Source organism: Barbatula barbatula (genome assembly GCF_947034865.1).
Source record: "Barbatula barbatula genome assembly, chromosome: 5".
Lineage (NCBI taxonomy): Eukaryota > Metazoa > Chordata > Actinopteri > Cypriniformes > Nemacheilidae > Barbatula > Barbatula barbatula.
Genome location: NC_136769.1, coordinates 773,027 through 795,465, shown reverse-complemented (window position 1 = coordinate 795,465; position 22,439 = coordinate 773,027). Strand labels below are relative to the sequence as shown.

At 40.3% G+C, this 22,439-nt stretch overlaps 1 protein-coding gene across 2 annotated transcripts; it reads right to left on the bottom strand.

The window, feature by feature from the left end:
- Nucleotides 1-2,759: 2,759 nt before the first annotated feature.
- Nucleotides 2,760-18,445, bottom strand: pkn1b (protein kinase N1b). 2 transcript variants are annotated; one of them, XM_079456188.1, is made up of 23 exons: nucleotides 18,341-18,445; nucleotides 18,106-18,258; nucleotides 12,480-12,777; nucleotides 12,102-12,247; nucleotides 11,432-11,552; nucleotides 10,474-10,619; nucleotides 9,831-10,044; nucleotides 9,558-9,746; nucleotides 9,134-9,243; nucleotides 8,200-8,343; nucleotides 7,838-7,913; nucleotides 7,619-7,739; nucleotides 7,450-7,528; nucleotides 6,357-6,451; nucleotides 6,141-6,213; nucleotides 5,934-6,025; nucleotides 5,661-5,837; nucleotides 5,167-5,229; nucleotides 4,968-5,044; nucleotides 4,685-4,827; nucleotides 4,057-4,164; nucleotides 3,899-3,979; nucleotides 2,760-3,817 (listed from the first exon to the last, which is right to left on the bottom strand). In XM_079456188.1, exons 2-23 carry the CDS (start codon nucleotides 18,133-18,135, stop codon nucleotides 3,614-3,616), a joined length of 2,787 nt encoding a protein of 928 aa, XP_079312314.1. In that variant the 5' UTR covers nucleotides 18,136-18,258; nucleotides 18,341-18,445; the 3' UTR covers nucleotides 2,760-3,613. The 2 variants fall into 2 exon arrangements, with proteins under 2 accessions (XP_079312314.1, XP_079312313.1); XM_079456187.1 differs by lacking the exons at nucleotides 18,106-18,258; nucleotides 18,341-18,445 and adding an exon at nucleotides 15,528-15,684.
- Between the last annotated feature and the right edge of the window lie 3,994 nt (nucleotides 18,446-22,439).

The following is a 22,439-nucleotide window of genomic DNA, read 5'->3' as shown; positions in this document are numbered from 1 at the left end:
ATATTCGGTTGCATTTATTTCAGAGAAGATCAGGTGTGGGTTGGGCTGAGGTAAACTTCTGCTAAACAATTTGCTTTTAGCACTGAACAGAATCGCAAAATAATGTCCATATATCTCCATGACAACTGAATCAAAAACCAACTGTAGCATCCATTACAAACCTTAAATGTGCACAGCAAAATGTGATCTGAAGCAAAATTTCAAGGTTTTACAATATATACCACTACAGCTTAAATGCAAAACAACATCCAACACTGAAAATGTAGCCTATCTGAATGACTGCTTTACTTAAAGATTATATCAAAGACTTCATAATGTAAAGACAATTGTTTTGTTGGAGCGTTTATTGTACGATTAAATGTCAGTCCTTTATCTCGAGTTCCTTCTCCAAAGTCAACAATGTGTGAATGTTGAGAATCAGTACAGACACCAAGGAGAAAGAAAGCAGACAGACTGATATATAAAGATGAAGAAAGAGTGTAAACAGCTATAAAAGAATGGTCACTTTTGTGTAAATGAGATAAAGACACGAGTGTTTTCTTTACCTTGAGAGAAACAGTCAGAAGATTGAACCACTGGTAAAGAGACACAAACAAACAGATAAAACCTCACAACACAAGCACAAAACAAACTGATCTGAGGAGATAATCACAGGCCTGAGTTGAGGCTTTTTACATTTACATTACAATATGTTTCTTAAGTTTCATGTTCATTTTTACTCGTTTTGTTACACGCTTTGGTCATTTCAGTTTAAGGGGTGGACACAAAATTAAAAACCTGTTGCAGACATTGCATTATGTACAACCTGAAATACATTGCTATCAACTCAAGGATTTATCATCATTAGCCTGAACAAAGAGTGAAATGCTTAATCTTTAATTAAAGAAGATTTATTTTTCTGTTTGAGCAAATGTGAAGAGATCTTAAAGACTGAGTGCAGTGAGTGCAGAGCGGACACATGAATGAAGTCCAGGAGCAGCTGTTTTTAACGCAGCCTAATGCTCAGACTGATGATGTTCACTTATGAAATGCTTTGAGTCGTCCGGAGCGAGATGATTTGGAACATTCATCTTCTGCAGAGCTGAGCGTCCTCTCTCTATTGGTACATCATAAACTACCAATAAAAACATCCAGTGGATTGGTAGATTGATGAAGTCTTAATGCGTTTACATGTTTATCTGCTCTCAGGGCGAATCGTCTAATGGTTTGGAATGTAAATTGCAAACTCAAAGTTGGTGCAAAGTTGTAGCTCAGTCATTGGGACGCATGTTTGAAACTCTATCCATCCAGGAACATTTAAAGTGATAGTACAGACACATTTCAGTATTCTTTAATCATTTATTCATTCTCGTGTCATGTTAAACCTGCATGGGTTTCTTTCTTCTGCAGAACACAAAGGAAAAAATATTTTCAAGAAAGCTAATAATCAAACAACACTGAACTCTATTGACTTCCATTGTGTGAGCACAAAACCACTGAGACATTTCTCAAAATATCTTCTTTTTATTGTACTAGAGAAAGACTTGCATACAGATTTACAAACACAAGAGGGGGAATAAATGATGACAGAGTCTATCACTTAAAACCCTAGTCTTGTTTTTCCTGTTGTGTTCCTGACTGACAGTGTAGGAGATGGGAGCTTGATATAGGGACGTCATGACCCTGTGTTCCTCATCACCATAGATACGTCTTCTTCTGAACTCAGGTCAATGATGAGAGATTATGTGAAACAGCTCTTCCTCGTGTTTCTGTCAACAGTTGAATCTCGTTGAAGGCGAAACACAGGAGCTGATGTCAAACTGACTTCTGCAGGGTGTTAAATTAAAGACAATTCTAGCGTCGTCATGTCAATGTGATGTTTTGCTCTCTCATACAGTAGCACTCTGATCTACAGGAGAGATATATGACCCCATTGACTGCCATAGTAAGAACAATTACCTTATAAATAAAACTTTTCTGTTGAAAGAAGATTTTTTGAAAAATGTTGGAAAGGAGACAGTTCTGGGGCACTTTTGACTACCATTGTCATATGTTCTACTATTGTAGTCCATTGAGTCCAAGAACTGTTCATCCTCCAAATATCTTTCTCTTGTTTATACTCAATAGAGTAAATCATGACAGAATTTTCAATTTTGGGTGAACTATCCCTTTAATGCTCTTATTAGCACTGAAGATTTATTCTCAGCGGATTTGACATGTCTTTAGTTACCTGTAAAGGTACGGTTGCTTGCTTGTATTGAAAATTTTGTTTATTAGCGTGTTGAATCCAAACTGATGTTACAGAAACGTGTATCTATTTTTTTAGTGTGAATCGAACAAAAAAGTGTGTTTATTAGAAAAAGCCTCACCTCAAACCTTATTGTCGCCTAACCGTGTAAAAACAGCAAATAAATGCACAAACATGCATCACACAAATACATACTGTATGTAGTTACAAGTTAACATTGTGTTGGTCAAACATGAGTCAAAAGGAGCCATTCTATTGTGTAGATTGTAGCGGCATCTAGTGGTGAGGTTGCGAATTGCAACCAATGGCTCACTACACCCCTCCCCCTTCCTTTCGAAGGAACTCCACAGTGGTTGACCCAGCACTAAAATGTCATCATGTTTTCGCTTCTTTGCCGATAACGTATTTATGAAACGTGCTCTGTAGAGCAGTTTGTCCGTTTAGGGCTACTGTAGAAATATGGTGTATTCCATGTAAGGTAGATAGAAATAATTAATTCTAAGGTAATAAAAACATAATGCTTCATTATGTAAGACTCTTAAACCTCTGAACACATAGTTGTTTATATTATATTGCATTTCTGTCAACAGATCCTCAAAAAAACTGGACATTTAAGAGAAGAAACACTAACGTTAACATTTATTTCGCAGTAATTTGTGTTGTTTGGTCACATCATTCTTCAGAATCTCTCCTTTTGTGTTCCACAGATGAAAGAAAGAAAGTTATACAGGTTTGACATGACATGAGGATGGTGAAATGACGAAAGCATCTTCATATTTGGATAAACTGTCACTTGGTTGTTTTTACGTTGTTATTTGGTTGTCAGTGAGAAAGTAAGAAGTGTAAGTCAGTTGTGAGATAACACAGATCCCCAGAACAAACAACAACACCACCAATTCAGTGAATGAAGGAGTTACATACATGTGACTAAACCCCTTTCACACTTTATTTCTGCTTTTACAGCTCTCTGATGCCTCTGTGTGGTTACACGTGTGTATTACAGCACTGAATCGTCTCTGGAGACTGTAGATTAAAAAGAGAAGACGGATGAGAAAGACAGAGAGACAATCGCTGTGGTCAGTATCATGAAACTGAAGTTCTGGGTAATGTTGAATCTGAATGGTCCATTGCAAAGAAACTGTTGACCAGCATACTCCGCAAAGCATCACATTATCTGGATTATTGAATTGAGCCTCTACAGTCCCCGTCATGAAGTCTTTACCCTGAACATCACTCTTATGGAACGTGGAACCGTTTATTCCACCTAAAACAGACGTCCATCATTGGCAGCCCTGTTCCTCTGAGACCAACAGCAGAGTCGGGGTGAGAGAATCCGCCGACGTCTCTCACGCTTATCGGCTTCAAAGTGAAGAGCGCCTGTGTGTCCTAACAGAGGTCTGAGACATAGTCGAAGTCTCTGAAGTAATCCTGGTCTTTACGCGAGAGGCTGCGGCTCTCACGGGGTGGGGTCAGGGCAGGGGCTTCATTGGTGAACTCGGCATCAAAGTTACTGACGTCTTCTTTATCCATCAAGGCCGGGAGGAACGGAGGAGGAACTTTCCCCTGAAGCAGAGCCTCAAAGTCAATATTCTACAGAGAAAGAGAGGTAGAGACACATCACACACAGATGAAACGGTATACACGACAGACAGAGGTTAAAGTTGTTCATACTCTGAAGAAGGGCTGTTTCTTTATATCCTCTGCATCTTTCTCACTGGAGCCCAGACGTCTCTCAGGGTTACGTCTCAGCAGCTAGAAAACAAGAGCAACCTGTCAATCAACAAACACAGCCAATCACAGAGCAGTTGTGGAGAGAGGCGGGTCCTCACCCGTCTCATGATGCTGATGGCTTCGGTGGAGAGGAATCTTGGGTACCGTACTTCATCATTGACAATACTGTCAAACACTTCCTCCTCATCATCACCTGGAAACGGTGACTAGACACACAAACACACACGCGTCATGTGATTCATATTTATTATAGCAGAGGGTTTCTCAAACTTTTTTAAAGGAGAGATTCACCCAATCAGAACAAAGTCTGTAACCGTGGAAACGATGCAAAGGTTTATGAATGATGCAGTCAGATTCTGTGAACCGACTCTACAGTCTGCAGTTTTCTATATTATGAACATGTACAGTATTTAATGTTTCTTTATTTGCCCGTAGAAACATCCTCATGGAGTTGTAAAAATGTGGTATTTTTTTCTTAGTTTCAAGTGTAATACGCAATAATAATCTACGCAAATGAAAGTCATTGTTATTTGTCAGATGTCAAAAAATAATATCATACGGTAACAAACAAATACACTGTTTACAGCGGTGTGATCAATCCTTGAAGTCGATTTGATTGAGTAATTTCGGGGAGATTTTGGTTCACAGACATACAGCCATGACTTTTATCTGATCTTTTTGGAGACAATTCACCACACCAAACCAAACACGCTAACGCTTACACACCTCTCCAACAAGCATCTCATATATGAGCACACCGAAACCCCACCAGTCCACTGCTCTGGTGTAAGACGTGTCTGTCAAAACCTCTGGAGCAAGAAACTCTGGAGTACCACAGAAAGTGCTCGTCCTGTCCCCAAAACCCATTCCTACACACAGAGGAGAGGAGGAAAAAACTTGAAGATTCCTATTTGGGTTTGATCAGTCTGACCAAAGTCACTGTTTGGAATGTTTTGATGATTGTCAGTGTATATTAAGCAGCAGTGTATGATGTCACGTGATGTCTAACCCTCTTTACAGAGACCAAAGTCTGCGATCTTCACATAACCTTCAGTGTCCAGCAGCAGATTGTCAAGCTTCAGATCTCTGAAACACACAAACATCAGCAGAGACACATCAGATGACCATGTGTGTTCAATGTTTTGTCATATATACTTTTGTACTGTGGTAACGTTTGTGTTTCTTGTTCACTCTGGGTGTGTGCTTACCTGTACACAATCATATTATCATGAAGAAACTGAAGCCCCAAAACTACACAAGCAGCATAAAACCTGCAATACAACACACAATTCAACTCACTTTTATTTAGATACTACAATGTGGCATTTGTTCAAAGCTTAAATTATGGGAAGTTAAGAAAGACAGCATACAGTACAATACAAGGTGTAATAGAAAGAGCAAGACCTGTCTAATAAAGCAATGTTCATGAAATTAAAAATAATATCAGCAGTCTCTCCGGGGAGCAAACCAACACTACACAGCCCAGTGGCGAGCAACCAAAACTCCAATGATGAATAAATGAAGAGAAACCAGACTCAGCTGGGAGGATCAGTTCTCCTCTGAAGCGTTACAGCTGCACTTTGATTAAATGTTACTGTGCAAATGTTTTTGATGAACATTTAAAGACACAACTAGACCAAGGTCCTCAGTGACCAATAAGATTTGAGCTTTAGGGTCATGTGTGTGATGATGTGACACTCACACAGAGCGCTCTTCAGAGAACACATCAGCGTGTATGTGCATCATCAGATCACCGCCTGCCGTGTACTCCATCACAAAGCACACGTGTTCTGATGTCTGAAAACACGCAAACAGATTGACCAGGAACGGATGCCTCGCGCTGTTCACAGTCTCGAAGATTCGCTTCTCGCACATCAAACTGACAGAGATAGACAGAGACAGGACTGTCACCAAATATTTCATGTTTAATAAACAGATTGGTGAAATGGACAGTAAAGTCACTGATGTTTCAGACCTCTCCACTTCATCCCGGGCCACAATGTCTCCTTTCTTCAGAGCTTTGATGGCGTACAGCTTCCCTGATGCCTTATATTCAGACAGCAGCACCTGACGTTAAACACGCACACACAATCAACATACATATGAACACAAACATAAAAACGCATTTGTATATTGTGAATGCTGAATGTGATCTGTGCTGTGGAATCTCAGTTGCTGGTACCTTGCCAAAATGCCCACGTCCCAACACAGCGATCAACCGGAAATCCTGAAGACACAGAGGTGAACCCACTCGCCTGTACACACGGGCACACCGGATGAAATGAAACAGAACATCAGAGAGCTCACCGGAAACAAAATAACAGACCAATGTGCATGTGTTTCATGCTGACTCTTGGCTCGGTCTGTAAGACATATTGTGTGCTGGTGGGACGTGTACCTGGGATGGGAATTGTGGGAAGTTTTCCTGACGACCCCCTGAGGAGGAGGAGCGGCTTCAGGAGAGACTGAATCTGTTTCGGACACACTCCCCATCTGACCAAATACAAACACAACACACTCATGTACAAATAACATCACGTATAAGACCTGAGATCTTAAAAGCAGAGACTGATGTAGAACAAGTGATGTGACATCAGGATGTGAACATAATCCATCACATCGAGCATCTCTACGTCTATGAGCAGTGGTGTTATGAACATAATCAGATTATTTATATTGATATGAATATGAGTCGGAGCATTTTTTTTAAGTTCTTTCACATTCATGTTGAAGTGTTTGCATGATATTCACTTACTGGAACTAATAGAGTAAACATAAACATCAGTGTTGTCGTTCTTTCTATTCTCCTAAATATATTTTAAGATCTCTGTGCTGTTATTAATGATATCATTTCAGCACCCCTCAGACAACACCATCTGCTCGCTCACCCCTCTCTCTCTCTCTCTCTCTGGTGCATGCTGGGAGTCGGGTGAGAGTGGTGGTGGTGGTGGTGAGATTTTCTAAATCTTTTTTTTCCTCCAAAGTTGCATGATTTGGAAAGCGTACATTTAAAAGAGCATTGTTTCGGTCTTGTGTGGCAGGATGGCTTTATTCGCTGGGACGCCATCATTATCACTTTGTAAGGGTTTCAGGTGTGTTCCTGAAGATAATGCTTCAGTAGAAGATGTGCTGTTCGCGGTTGGGGATCATCATGAATTTACAGTCTTTGTTAACCATACTGAAGATATTAAGAGGCTGTTTAAGGTTCTTGATTGTTAAGAGAAAGCTTCATCAGCCAAAGTAAATTGGAACAAAAGTGAAGCTTTTTGGGCGGATCAGGGGCATTTTAAAAATCTCCCTCAATTGCCAAGCATGAAAAACCCTATACCTCTGTATTGCCAAATCATTTGCAGCTGGACTCTGTACAAGTAATGCCAATAATTTAATTGAAATGTTTTTTCATGTATTATTCATTCACTTCAAATGTTTAATTCTGTTATTCACGCAATTTTGTGTGTTATTAAATCAAGAGTTTTTTTTCTTTCTCTCACCGTTTGTGAGATGTTTCTCTTCGTCTCTGATGTTGGAAAATCACTGTCCAGTTGAATCTTCTGAACTGAAATCTCAGCACTGTCACACACACACACACACACACACACACACTAGAGTCACACACAAGTGTTTATTCAGATTGAGAGTTGTGCGGTTGTGTTTCTTCACCTGCTGTTGTGTTGATGTGTGTAGTTGTGTGTGGGGGAGCCCGTGGGAATGGCGTTCTTCAGCAGTCGAACCCACGTCGTCATGTCAACATTCAACTGTTTGGCTCTCAGGAACCCTTTGCCTGCACAAACACACACAACAAACACACAGAACAGTTTCCCATATGTCTTCATGTCATTATCTGAAATGGAACGGTGATGTGTGTGTGAAGGTTGTTACCCTGTTGTTTAGAGAAGATCTTTCTCTGTCGCTGCAGACGTGGTCCTCTCTCAATCACTGGATTAAAAAACATCACCTGAAACACAAACATATTGACTGATGTCTTTTTATTTATTTCAACTGCCTTTATTTAAGTCCATTGTTTTATGGACATCATACTTGTATTTTTCTCTTTAGGGTAATTTATTGCAATATGAAATGCATGAAATGCAATATTGTACAATATAAAGTAGACACACTCAAAGCAATTAAGTATCGTTAATTAAAAAAATGAATGGCATATGTGACAGAGAGTGTGTGCATGTAAGTGTGTATGAACTGGTGTGTATTGGCGTTACTGTGTGTGTGTGTGTGTACAGTACCTCGGCCAGCAGCAGTCCCTGAGGTTCCAGCTCTAGCTGTATTCTGTGTCTCTGGTTGTCCAGAAACTCTTCCAGTTTGAGATATTTCAGAGCGCACAGTGAACGATAATCACGCCAGTACACTGCGATCTCCATCTCTCTAGACTGAACACACAAACACAGAGAGAGAGAATGTGACACATCAACATCATATTGTGTGTTTGTTGTTTGTGGTCCTGTAGACCTGAGATCAGTCAGTGCTTTCTAACATTCAAATGCATTATAACCATTGGTGTAGCGGTGCCTGGAGAAGTGGGTATACTGTTCATTTATGCCCCCATTTGTAAAGCGGCCCAGCAGAGGCTCGATGATATAATATAGCCAGATTTCCAGCCTGATTTTATGGACATTTTGACATATACATGACTAGATTTAACATCCGGTCGTTTACCATGTTGACGCGTGTCCAATTAAAAGACACCACATGCGTGCAAACATGAGAGCTGTCGAAAGAGGAAGAAAGCCAAGCAGGCAGTGTTTTGCAAACATTTTAGATGCGACATGTGAACTACCCTTGACATTTCTTTTATAAAACATTATTTAGCAACTTCCATAGCGCTCTTTCACAGTTCAACTGACCCAGAGCTGGGCTTCTGTCAAAAGCAACTTTCATTCGATTGGCCATCTCAATTAGATTGATGAGCGATTGATCAGATCTGAGATCAGTCATAGGCGTTTTCTACAATGTTGGCAGCAGATCATTCAGTTTGTCCTGTTATTCACAACTTTTAGGACACACCAAAATGACAGAGGGTACACGCCGTAAACCTGATTATAAATCTACTGATTATAAATCTAAGCAACTGATGTTTTAAAAGTGCAGAAAGGTTTGTGTAAGGGTTAGATATAGGGAGACCATGTACAGTGTGTGTGTGTGTGTGTGTGTGTGACTCACTCTCTCCAGTTCAACAGTGAAGCTCTGATCCCAGGTCTGTTCTCCAACACTTCTCCAACATGTCTGACCAACAACACAGTTCTCCAGCTTTAAAACAGCGCTCACCTCCGCTAAACATGCACACAAACACACAATAAATCAAATGTGTTTAACAGAAGAAACAAACACCTAACAGCACAACACTGTGTATTGCAGTACCTACATGCATCGTTACTGCAACTAAATATGCAATAACTTCTCCACTGCACTGTTACTTATCCAGCTTTTGTCCATCATTTATTTGCAGTACTCTACATGCAGTATATATATACTGTATATCCTGCACTTGCTGTTATTGCACGTCTGGTTAGACAAAACTACATTCACGGAATAACACACACTCACACACACACACTCACACACACACACACACACACACACTCACAGGAGAGTTCTTCAGTAGTTTTGTTGGGCATTTTCAGACTGAAACTGCTGTTTCTGGTGCTCAGTGTGAGTTTGAAGGGTCGCGTGTCTCCCGGGCTGAAGTGAGGAAGGATCACAGGAGACGCTCGACTGCGACCCGGCACCACGTCCAACAACCCTACACAACCCAACAACCGAACCTGCAGCGTTCCTGAAAGACACAGACTTCAAGTTGTAAGAGCTCAACATTAGTCAGACTGGAATTTGATCATGAATGTGAAGTGTTCGGGTGTACCGGTGAGAGGTGAGGGTCTGCTGAGGGTGTTGTACTGATTGTGTATGTAGGGGGCGCTGTGACGTGAGCTAAACGCTGACGATGCTGTCATGACCAGTTCCTCTTTGATCAGATATGCTTTAGGATGATCTTCTGGAAGATCCGCCAGACGCTGCTCTAATGACAACCGCAGGAGATCCAACCGCTGAGACGCTTCACTCAACCGACTCTGAGCCTACAGACACAAATAAACATCATCATCACCATCTTCCTCATCATCCTCATCATCCTCCTCCTCATCATCCTCATATTCATTATCCTAATCCTCATCATCCTCATCATCCTCATCTGCATCTGCATCTGCATCTTCATCCTCATCCTCATCCTCATCATCATCATCATAATCATCATCATCATCATCATCAACATCCTCATATTCTTATTCATCATCATCATCATCATCATCATCATCTTACTCGTCATCCTCCTCATCATCATCCTCATTGCCTGTTTTTTAATCAGTGTGTGTGTGTGTGTGTGTGTGTGTGTGTGTGCGCGCGCGCAAGTTTTCATTAGTGTGTGTCTATACGTGTGCGTGTTTTCATTAGTTTGTGTGTGCGTTAGTGTGATTTCATCAGTATCATTATGTGTTGTGTTGTGTCACCTCAGCGATGGCTTTCTTGTCTTGTGTTTTTCCAGTACCCAGAAGTCTCATCATGTTTTTGGCGCCCTCAGCCATGGCGTGTTCCACACGGTAATGATGCCATAGCTCCTCGATCCTAAGCTCCGCACCAAACAGATCTGTTTTACCTGTGCACACACACATCGATATCAACACATTCACGATTGTCATTTCCTCTGCTGTATTAACCAGTCCATGCTGGATCAGAGGAACTCTTCTGGATTATTCACCGATCATCATCCAGTCCACGTGACAAGAGCAACATTGGAACAACAAGTAAAACCACACAACCCCACAATGCACTGCACTCCCTTTGACTTTCACTATGTGGTGTGAAACAAACCGGAATATGAACATCTCATTCTTTGTTCGTGAGACATGAGGTTATATTTCACTAGCAGAAGGACTGAAATCTGTCCGTTCGATGTATTCAAACAACAACATTGAGGTCATTGATCTACAACAAGGAAAGATGTGGAGTTAGAGCTGCATGTTATTCCTCTGAGAATCATGTTTAGTTTATTTCTCGAGCGGTGGAGTGAAGATGAAGCAGCATTAATAAATCTATTCTTAACCAGTGAGCTTCAGGACATCAGCGCTGAGACACGTCCATTAGAGTCCATTAGAGCCCCCGCTTCAGCTGAGCCAACATTTCATATCTCTCTCCCCCCTCATGTCTTCACATCTCTCTCTCTCTCTCTCTCTCACAGTCAGATCTGGCTTTATTTAACTACATGTTTAAAGTTGACCTGTGCTAAAATCACTGACTGAACTCTAGACGCTCCACGGGGCGTTACAATACAGTTCTATACTATTCAGACTATCCAAAAGTCACTTTACAGACCCTCTTGACATGTAAGCGGGTGATTCTTGAGAGGAATAAACAGTGATGTATGCCAGACATCATTCTGTTATGTAAAGTGAGACAGATGAGCCGTACCGCGAGAGTCGTCTGTCTGCTCTGTGGCCTGCACGGCTTTACAGATCTGCATACGGATGATGTCGATCTTCATCTTACTGTCCTGTAACATCTGCTGAGCCGACTGAAGAAGCTTCTTATCCTGGACACACAGACATATATTTACAACGTGTACTGTATATACTGTGACACTCCTCACCTGACATAAAGACAATTCTTGTTATAGACTTTCTATATATATTTAAATAAATACAAACGAAATAGAAAGTCACTGAAAATCATTCAAACCTTAGCGAGAAAGTTTTAAAGTGACAGTTCACCCAAGAATGAAAATTCTGTCATCATTTACTTGCCCTCTTGTCATTTCAAACCTGTATGATTTTCTTTCTTCTGCAGATAACAGAAGAAGATGTTTTGAAAAATATTGTTAACTGGCCTCCTTTGACTTGCCAACTTTCTTCGAAAATATCTTCTTTTGTGTTTTGAAGAAGATAGAAAGTCATAAAACTTTTAAAAAGACAAGAGGGTGAGTAAACGATGACAGAATATTCATTTTTGGGTGAACTATCACTTTAGGACAGCACCTTTTAATTATAAACAAAAACATTTAAACGTTATATACTGTGCAGGTCACATGTTGGCAGCTCGACCAATAGAATTGAAGTACTAAAATAAGTGAATAAATAAATACTTTGGTAAGTCCATTGGCATAAATGGGGATCATGTTCTCCGCCCCCTGTTTGACCTTCAGCTCAATGTTGAGCTGTCTCTCCAGAGCCTTGATCCGGTCCTGATTGGCCGACGAGCGGTCTGTTGTCCCGAGAGACCTAAGGTCATCTGGATGTCAAAGGTCAAAGTGTAACATTCATTTATATGTCATTATTGATGAGAACACATCATCATAGCACCTGAGATGACGGTACGCTCAAAACACGTAAGCAAGCCAAATTTACCTACAACGAAGCACTGAAAACAGCAACATGCTAAAAAACTCACATATAAAGCTTTAAACACCTTCATCATCACAGTGATGAACAACAGCAGTGCACTAAGCATTTTGACCTCTGACCTTTGCTGTCGTCGCGACCTTTGACCATTATGTGTGCGTCCAGCTCCTGCAGCTGTGCGTGCAGTGAATCCAGTTTGCGAGTGGAGCTGCGTAACTGACTCTCCACCTGCTGAACGTTCCGTTTGTCTGTGGTGGCCCGCCGCAGGTTGTCCGCACCCGCTTTAATCTTCAGCTCTTTGCGGATCTCCCTGCGAATCCTCTCGCGCTGCTCGTCCAATCGCTGCTGAACACTGGAGTCCGACAAATCTGAGTTCTGATCCAGACCCAGCTGCTCCAGAACAGACAGACCCTCTGACTCCTACAGGAAACAGAAGAGTGGCCACAAAAGGTCACAGCACAAATTTGGACTTAACTCAAAAGGCTTCGTGTCATCAGTAAAAATATAAAGACTAGTGATGATATCAATGACAATAAATGAAAACTTTTCTATCTTAGTCTCCTGTGTCTCTCAGATGTATCTCCTGAGAGTCAACAATGTGTCAAACTGAGCTCAGATTTGTCAAGTCTGCAATCAAAAGTCAATATTATTCAATAAGATCTCAATATGAACTCAATCATTTCTCATCAAATTGACCTAAATCCAGATTATTTTGCCAGAGGCGGTCCTTCCTATATGCAGACTACACAGGTTGCGTAGGGCCCCTCACCACCAGGGTGCCCCCTTGACAACTAAATCCTTAAAATCATTATTGTAAACAAGACGCGATTTTATTACTTGTGGATTCAGCTTTTTAAATAGTTTGTTTATTTAACATACTCGGATATAATGCAGTGGGCGGCAGATAATGACATGTGCATGATGTGCTGATACGCCTCTTATGACCATGGCTTCAAAATGAAGCTATCCACCTGGAGCGGACAAATCTGTGTCAAACGCAAGGCAAAAGAACAAGTAGCCATGTGTTTTTTTATACCATTTTAAAGTCTTATTTATTTTGGCAAATTATGCAATATATGAATAGGCCTACTTACAAAACAATTCTCCGGTACAGATTTACAAATTCAGTATCTGTATTTGGTTTGCCCATGATAAATTGTCATTTTTTGTTTGTGCAATCACATTTAGAGAATTATGGTATGCTTAATTTTCTTGAGTATGTACTTGTCATGTTTTATTTTTGTTAGTAAACAACTCATTTGTTTAGTAAAAACAGTGTTTGTGTGACTAAAGTTTTTGACAGCTAGTTGGTTCCTGTCATGAGCTGTGTAGGAATAGAACCCAAGCGCAGGCAGACACGGGGATGAAGGGGTTAACAAAAAGTTTATTCACAATAAACACAAAACAAAAACCCACGAGGGAGTAAAACAAGACAAGATAAATAGTAACGATCAAGACACGGACTAACTAGGCTGGGGAAATAAGCACTAAGAACAAGACTAGACTCACTCACCAAAACACAATGTAACAAAAACTAGAGACAAGACCATCCATGTGCTACAGACTTGGCACAGCATACAGCAAAAAAAAAAGTACAATGAACGAGCACAGGACAATGAACACGAGGATGTTTTAAAGGAGAACAAACACAGGATAATTAACAAGGGGCAGGTGTAGGTAATGAAACACTAATGGGAAGACTAACGAGACACAAGGGCGGGAAACACTGACGAGACACGAGAAAGTACATGGCAAGTCAATATCAAAACAAAGCCATGTCTTTCTCACACAAAACCTAAGGCTATGCCATGACTCTGCTGCAAGACCAAGAATAAACATGACACGATAGCAGAATCATGACAGGTTCCAGAGTCTTCCAGTCTTCTTTCATTTAAGTCTGTTAATTTAATTATTATTTAAATTTTTTCTAGTTTACAGGTTTCTTTATTTCTCATTTTAATTATTTGTACAAGGGCCCCTCATAAGTTTTCTTTGGGCCCCAGAACATCTTGTATTTGCACAGATTCGACCTCTCCAAACTCCATTCATTTTACAACTGTTTCAACAATCACACTCTCATTTAATTCTCTTTTACTTTCTTCAAAGAGAAACATCTGACACCAAGTTGATACGTATATGAAACACAACTGTGAACTCCATTAAATCTCCTGAGCTCTGAATGAGCAATAACGTTCCTCAGGACATATTCTGTGTACGTAAGTCTGAAGTCTTTCTACAAACGTGTGAATGTCATGAGTGAATCAGGAAGTTGAGCTCGCGTTCACTTCAGACAGGAAAACTCCCTTCAGTACATCAATACACATATTAAACACCTCAACACAAAACACTGCACGACCTGCAATAAGACAACATCACACCTACAACTACATTTCTGCTTCTTAGTCTCGCATCATACACAGATTTGCCAACGCAAAACTAAAACCCAAATGTAAAATCTCAGTATGAAGGCAAACCTTTCTCATCAGGTTCTATCAAATGAGTTATTAAATAATATGATAACACACGTCTCACTTCTGTCTCTTTCTCTTTGGGAGTCTTTGGCAGTTTAAAAGACAAAACTGATATTTAAGCCAAATCAATTCTTCATGTATAAACATCTGAGATACGTCACATTACACAAGTGAAAGTGCATGAGATCTCCTCGAGCAATAAAAGAGCAACTACATTCTTAACAACTGTTATTATACAATTTTGGTTGTATTACTTCATTATTTTTGTATTTCAGCCTTGTACAGCACAGTTGTAAACCTTAGTTGTGTTTATTTGTGCTATATAAATAAATACATGAACATGAAATGAACACAGTTTCTCTGAGACGAAACCGCCTGAAGTTCTGTAAACATGATTTAAAACAGCTCATCTCAGCTAACGAAAGCTGTGTTTCTACAAGAACGTTTTGCGAATATTCCCATTAGGTTATGAAAACATTATTTATGAGCATTTTAAACATTCCACTAACAGTTTCTGGAACAATGACATTTGTGTTTGAAAAGTACAGCATAAGTGTTTTGAAAACCTTCAGAGAACATTTAGAAAACGTTAGCATGGATGTGTGCAAGAGTTCAAGAGTACGCGATCACAGTGTGAAGACGACACCATGTTTGGTCATCAAGTCTGATACGAGACACACAGACACACAGATCTCCTACCACATGATCAGATTCTGTCTCCTCTGGAGAACACACTGAATCTGCTGGATCTTCACTCTCCATCACCTGCTCGTCGGATTGAACAGCGTTTAATGATCAGATCCACAGCGCTGACTTCCGCTCACAGACACACAAACAGCTTCCTGTTCATCTGAATGACACACCAAAAAATGTTTGTCGCTCACAGGAACACATGGGCACGTGGTGGTAACAGTGTTGAAATCACCCCAACAACTTCCTGTTCAGGGGCAAACATCATCACTAGTGTGTGTGTGTGTGTGTGTGTGTGTGCGTGTGCATTTCAAGTGTGTCGAGTAGTATGTTTAACAGCAGGTGTGTGTGATGTTTCTTTCTTCTTATTGAGATCATTGATGTCTGCAGTCACTTTCAACTCTGTTACTGAAGCTGTAGAGGAAGACACACACACACACACACACACACAAGAAAACCACACACACACACACACACACACTCAAGACAACCACAAAACACACACACACAGATAGGACACACACCCACACATTAACAGAGCTTGCACACTCAAAAAACACACACACACACACCCAAGACAACCACAAAGCACACACACACACAGATAGGACAGACACATACTGATTAACAGAGCTTGCACACTCAAAAAACACACACACACACACCCAAGACAACCACAAAACACACACACACACACACACACAGATAGGACACACACCCACACATTAACAGAGCTTGCACACTCAAAAAAAACACACACACACATGCACAGGATACACACAAATGCTCATCCTAGACAACCTCCTTCTCGACAACACACGTCAGCCAATGACAGCACAAACTCAAACATGACCTGTGTTTCTCAGAAGACTGTATTCATATTTATACAACAACACAGATTCACCCGCAAAAATCAACAAAACACTGATGATGGATATCTGTCCAGTAGATGTTCACCTGTTCATGTCCTTCACAAAGCAGATGATGATTCCAGATGGAGAAAAGATGACAGACGTTTCATTTCTCTGTCATTTCATTTATATTTGAATGCTGTGAGAGACATTCATTATGACCGCTGCTCTTCACACACACACACACACACCTGTGTCTATCTCAAGCCATACTGACATGAGAAAATGTCCAAATGACAAACGACTTTCACAAATGTACGACATTTGCTCCACTACTAGCAAATGATGAGTTCAGCACATGTTGTCATAACATCACGGTCTCGTCGTGTCTCTCGTTTACATGTTGCATTTCTGAGAAGCGGCCGATGAGACATCTGTGACACAAGCACTACAGCCGCTTTCTCCTCACAAAACATTCAGACGATTGTTTTAGTAAAGCACCAGCAGCACCGTATTGATTTCCTTCAGTGAGCTTTAATGCATCTAATGGTGTGCAGAAGCAGGAGGTGAACGGGGACACGACCCGGATAAAAGCATCAGAGAGTCCATCGCTCGGCCCTGAGCGACATCATCATCGCGACTTCAACTCAAACCAACATCACGTGTGTCACACTAAACCTAACAAAGTCCTTTAACCTTCGGTTTGTGATGAATAGATGAAAATATGAGTGAAGAGAGAGAGAGAGAGAGAGAGAGAGAGAGAGAGAGAGAGAGAGAGAGAGACTTCAGTCGTGTAGAGATACGAAACTCTTCAATATTTAATTCTTCACTGATCGACAGAGAGCCGAAGCATTACAGCAGCAGAAGTCACATTCACTCCACAAACATCACACTTTCTTTCATTTTACTGCAAGATTTTTATATTTTTTCCTCCTTTACACGACGTAAACAAACACTATGTGTCCCGATGTCAACCTCCAGTAGACCTCCGCAAAGAATCAGTAACTGTCGAATCGTTTTTATTGAATTGAATACAATTATTTTCAAACAGAGTATTGATATCATTTCATATAAATATCAGTGAAATATATAAAGTAAATATTTCTGTTATAACCAAACCCTGACCGGCAGGAACCCTTGATTTTACACAGAAGATCTCTCAAAAAGACACTGATGATTTCTTTAGGAAAGAAAAGCTAAACAGAACAGATTTACATTAGAAGAGAATATGTTGTCAAACAGCTCTGTTGACTATAGTGAGGATAAACACAGAGAGGTTAACTGAGGTCAATCCTGATCTTCATTTAAACTCATTCATGTGTTCAGACACCAGTTACTCTGGATATTCGTTTCTGTGAATTGTAATATTGTCAAAGTAAAAACCCAAACACTGACTGCACTGCATTGGCTGTTCACATCATTTGTATTATATTATTACTGGAGACTTGTTGCTGTTTCTTGAATTCTGTTGTAATGGAAGCACACAGTTATAGACGAAGAATCCATTCAAACATATAACTAAGAAATATTTCAACAAAAATATGGATTTAAAAGTGAACATAAGGTCTACACGATACTAAAGCACTTATACTCCATCATTGACTCCATCATTTGAAATTCTATACCACACCCCCATTGACAACAGTTAACTTACGGGAGTTGTTTTCGTGTATGTGATGAGTTTAATAACACGATTATGATAACGAGCGCGCGAGTGACAGCTGCTCTAAACTTACACGCGCGCCGCCGCTGATGCTGATGGCCATCTCAGGTAACAGATGCCGATACTTCTCACCTGAAGAGCTTCAGTTTCACGCTAATGAAACATCCTCCGTTTGCCTTCGTGAAATAATAATCCACCGCGTTGAGTCAAATCCACGGGCTCGGTTCTGTGAAAACACGCACACTAGTGAGAAAAACGAGTTTCATCTGTCAACATGACTGTACAGCACACGGGTGGAGTTATTGTACCTGCGCTTTACACACTACAGTCCGTCATCATCATCATCATCATCATCAGACTCCACGACACGAGCCCCGACGGTCTGTCCTGCCGCACGAGCACACACCTTCAGTGATCTCCGCCGGCGCGCGCTCTGGTGGTCGTCCGGTGCGCGGTCATGTGTCCACTATAATCGTTTTAGCATCGAAGTGAAATTCACACTGATGATTTGATGTTATACGCTCCTTCATTTATCTATAGGATCGGTCTATAGATCTCCATCACATGACTATTCAGATTCTCTTATATACTTGTATTTCCTACATGTCTTACCGAGCAAGTTTCAAGACAAGGACTGCAGTAATTGTACTAATAATTGACTTCAAGTATTATTTATCTGTTCGAAGTCAAATGTTCTGCAATATTGATGAAAGTGTTTTTGTTTGTTTGTTTTTAAAAGTTTATCTCACTTTACACACAGAATTGTTGTATTTAATTGAGGGGGTTTATTTAGGAAAACGCGCCCCCTTGTGTATCAGATCTGCTTCTGTTATTGCAGGGTTTGATATAACGTGATGTTTCAAGTAAATGTAGGTTACGACACATTACCCGTCAATGCCAAGCTGACAGACTTTTATTAAACACGTTGATGTGTTTTAACAGTCGATTAAATAAATGTCCAAATAACAGCTGAATCTATTATAGCTACTTTTCACATCATTTATTGTAATAATCATAACATCTTTCACAGGGATGTCGGTCATGACACAAAAACAGACTTTCATAGCAAAGATGCCAAAGGGAGTAAAAACTGGACCTTATAACTCATCACAAATGCTTGTAGTTCAGGGAGTTTGGAGCAATTACATGAATTCTGAATACTTGCATTAACACAATCAGGTCAAAATAAAGGCCATTATTAGATATTAAAGGGGTCTGCCAAATGAATAAATGTAAATGTAAATGTATTGATCCAAAACTGACTACATATAACTACTGGAAGAAAATAAGATCATGGTTTGCTCCGACGGATTTCCTTTTTCTTCATTGAGTCTTCTTGAAGTTAACTTCCCTTTAACTGTGTTATTAATAATTAAGTATTCAAATAATAAGAAATATAGTTCCTTCAATTTGAAATATTTAAATTTAAAGAACTTTTTTTTCATTTTTTGCATGTTATTTACCACTTATTTACTAGCTGCTAAATGCTCTTTGAATGGAAAAAGTCCCGACGTCATATAATAAAATAATATAATAGCTCATTTGTAGCCTAAAGTAATGGGTCGTTCAGAGGTGAAAGTTGGGCTATGGTTTACATCAGAAACAAAGACGACTGGAAAAAGACTTAATCAATACATTTGCTCTCTTCAGTCTTATGGTTTGAACCACACATAATTATAACAATAATGCCATGCAAATTACAACCCTAATAAATGTAGACTTCAACTTTACACAAATAAATGGTCTAGTTATATAAGCTCGAGACGCAAAATGATTAGATGGGAAGAAACTAAAAACGAAACTAAAACGGAATGTTTCCAATGTTTCCTCATCTGTAAGTCGCTTTGGATAAAAGCGTCTGCTAAATGTAAATTAAATACAATAAACCTATTTAACCTACAATAAAAACCTCTGATGCCATTTGAGAGATGTGAGATTTGATTTGATGTTGAGAACTGACCGTCGCACAGTTATCAGCAGATGACGCTGTTGTTCTCATGTTTAAAACGAGTCTCATCTAAATCGAGATTGAAAGCACAGAACACCAAACCCTACAGCTGTCGACCATTTATAATAGAAACAAAACATGTTGTTCAAAATATAAAGACCTAAAGAGACCCACCGACACACACACACTACAGCAACTCAATATCACTCACAGCAAATCATCAGAAGTGCTTTGTGTCTGGAGCTGAGGACGCCACTCTACCTCATGTGTCTTTTAGACACGTTGCCATGACATCATCAGTAACCCAGGAAACTATTGAAACAGAAGGTCCCAGGAAATGAGGTAATGATTCAGGAATGCTGGGAGAGAAGAGGTTCATGACTGCACAAATCCAGAGAGGACAACAGAAACCGGCCATGCTAGACAATTACAACATTAATACACAAAACATCATCTACACAATCTCATTAAGACCTGAGCCAGATCCACTTAAAGAGATGCTCCACTTAAAACAAATGATGTCATTTACTCAGCCTCGTATTATTCCAAAACGTGTATAAATACTGTTGTTTGAGCACAGATATATTTGGAATAATGTATAGGCTATATATATCTATACATATATATGTAAGATTTTTTTAGGGGTGTAAATTATCCCTATGTAAAATGTTATATATTTTATATATATCTAGAGATACAAAAGGGAAACTAAACATTGACATATTTGATACAAGATTATTGGTTGTTGGATTTGGATAATAAATGCAGACCTGTTTAAAAATGACGGTGTGATAATGAAAATATCCCTAAACTATCAGGAGCTAAATAAATTCAGTTTTGATGTCAAACTAACTACATGGTGTGTAAAACACATTCACAAAACACAAGTTATCAATAAAAGAATGTCAATATGTTCATGATATGTGAAACTGTAAACATGCAGAGACAAGTGTTAAAAGACACAAAGCTATTGTTTTAGTTCAGAACACCACACACATCCCGATCACAGAAATACAAAAGTAAGAAGAGCAGTTGTAGAACCGTATGTGGAGTGGGGTTATTAAATATCATTTATTTCAATGTTGGGTCTAATGATAGGTTTCTAGTTCCACCACCGTCCAATCACCTTGCGGAGAGCTGCCGTGACTGATGGGCGAGTAACTACTGACAGAAGCAACCGCTGCCGTGGAGGAGTTAAAGCATGATATGATGTGTGGCCACAGACTGCTTTCCAGAGGACTCAGAACACCTCCTCCCTGACCGGGGAGATAGAGGAGCGGAGGGCAGCCGTCTTCACCGGTCAGAAGCAGAGCCTCATGAATCAACTGCTGGACCATGTCTAGTTTAGTGTTCCAGTCCAGATCCTCCGCAGGCGGACGGTGAAGGTTTCCGTTAGCGACCTTCAGAGGAAGATCTGTTGGGACGGAGCGAGACCGAGAGCCATCATTCCCTCTGGATTCAGTCTCTGTGTCCTCCTCCTCGTCCTCCTCGCTGGTCTCCATGGCCTCAAAGATGGTGCAGAGACCGGATGAAGGTGAGGGCAGAAGAGACGGCGGTGGCTGCTGCTTGTGTCTGTGTTGGTGCTGGATGTCCAGTTGTCGTTGGAGGATCTGCCGTCGCAGTCGATGCTCCTGCTGCTGCTGTTGTAACTGTAACTGAAGCAGCTCTCGCCGCTGTCTCTCCAGCGCTCTCTGCTGCTCCTGATACTGACGTTCCTCCTCCAGACGGAGACGCCGCAGATGCTCCTGCTCCTGACGCTGACGGATGTGACGCAGCTGCAGCAGGTGCTGGGCGCTCGGCCCCGTCTGCGAAACTCTTGGAGACTCATCGGCCCGAGTCTGTCTGGTGTTTGGCAGCGGGGCGAGGTAGTTATCATCAGACGTGTCATGTAGTAATGTTGCCTGGTTCTCCTGCTGACACTCATCTGTCTCCGGATCGCTCCAGGTTTCTCCTGTGGACAGTCAAGAGCACTCGCAATATGTGTTACTGTCAGAGATTGTTGTTATGGAGAACAGGGGTGAGCAAACAGGAAGAGGAACAGCACAGACAGGAAGAGGAACATGCAGACGAGACCAAAACCAAAAATTAATAAGACAAAACTGTTTTCCCACACATCCTTCCCTCATTTTGTAGTTATTTCACAACTCGTCTAAAAATAATGTGTTCGTGTCTTTAAAAGAAGCTGATTGAAGATGAATTAAAAACGTGGCTTATAATATATTTGTATATTTCCAACTATCATTTTCTTCTTTTGCCTGAGTCTGTCCATATCAAAATAGATTTCCAAACACTACAGTATTTAATTATAATAATCAAAGATGCTTGAAACAACACCCCATCAGTGTGAAAAGGCACAATTTTAATTTAAAAAAAATTCTAGTGAAATAAAAATCTATAAATGAACTAAATCCTATCCCTCTGAACACAGCATTTAAAGTATATCTTCAGGTGGCTTGTTT

Excerpts from the sequence above, each read along its gene's own strand:
- pkn1b (XM_079456187.1), bottom strand. The coding sequence starts at position 15,590 with ATGGAGAGTGAAGATCCAGCAGATTCAGTGTGTTCTCCAGAGGAGACA. Across the intron at positions 7,740-7,837 it reads GATCTTCTCTAAACAACAGG|GCAAAGGGTTCCTGAGAGCC; the intron begins GTAACAACCTTC and ends GTGTTTGTGCAG. Across the intron at positions 6,026-6,140 it reads GACGTGGGCATTTTGGCAAG|GTGCTGCTGTCTGAATATAA; the intron begins GTACCAGCAACT and ends GTTTAACGTCAG.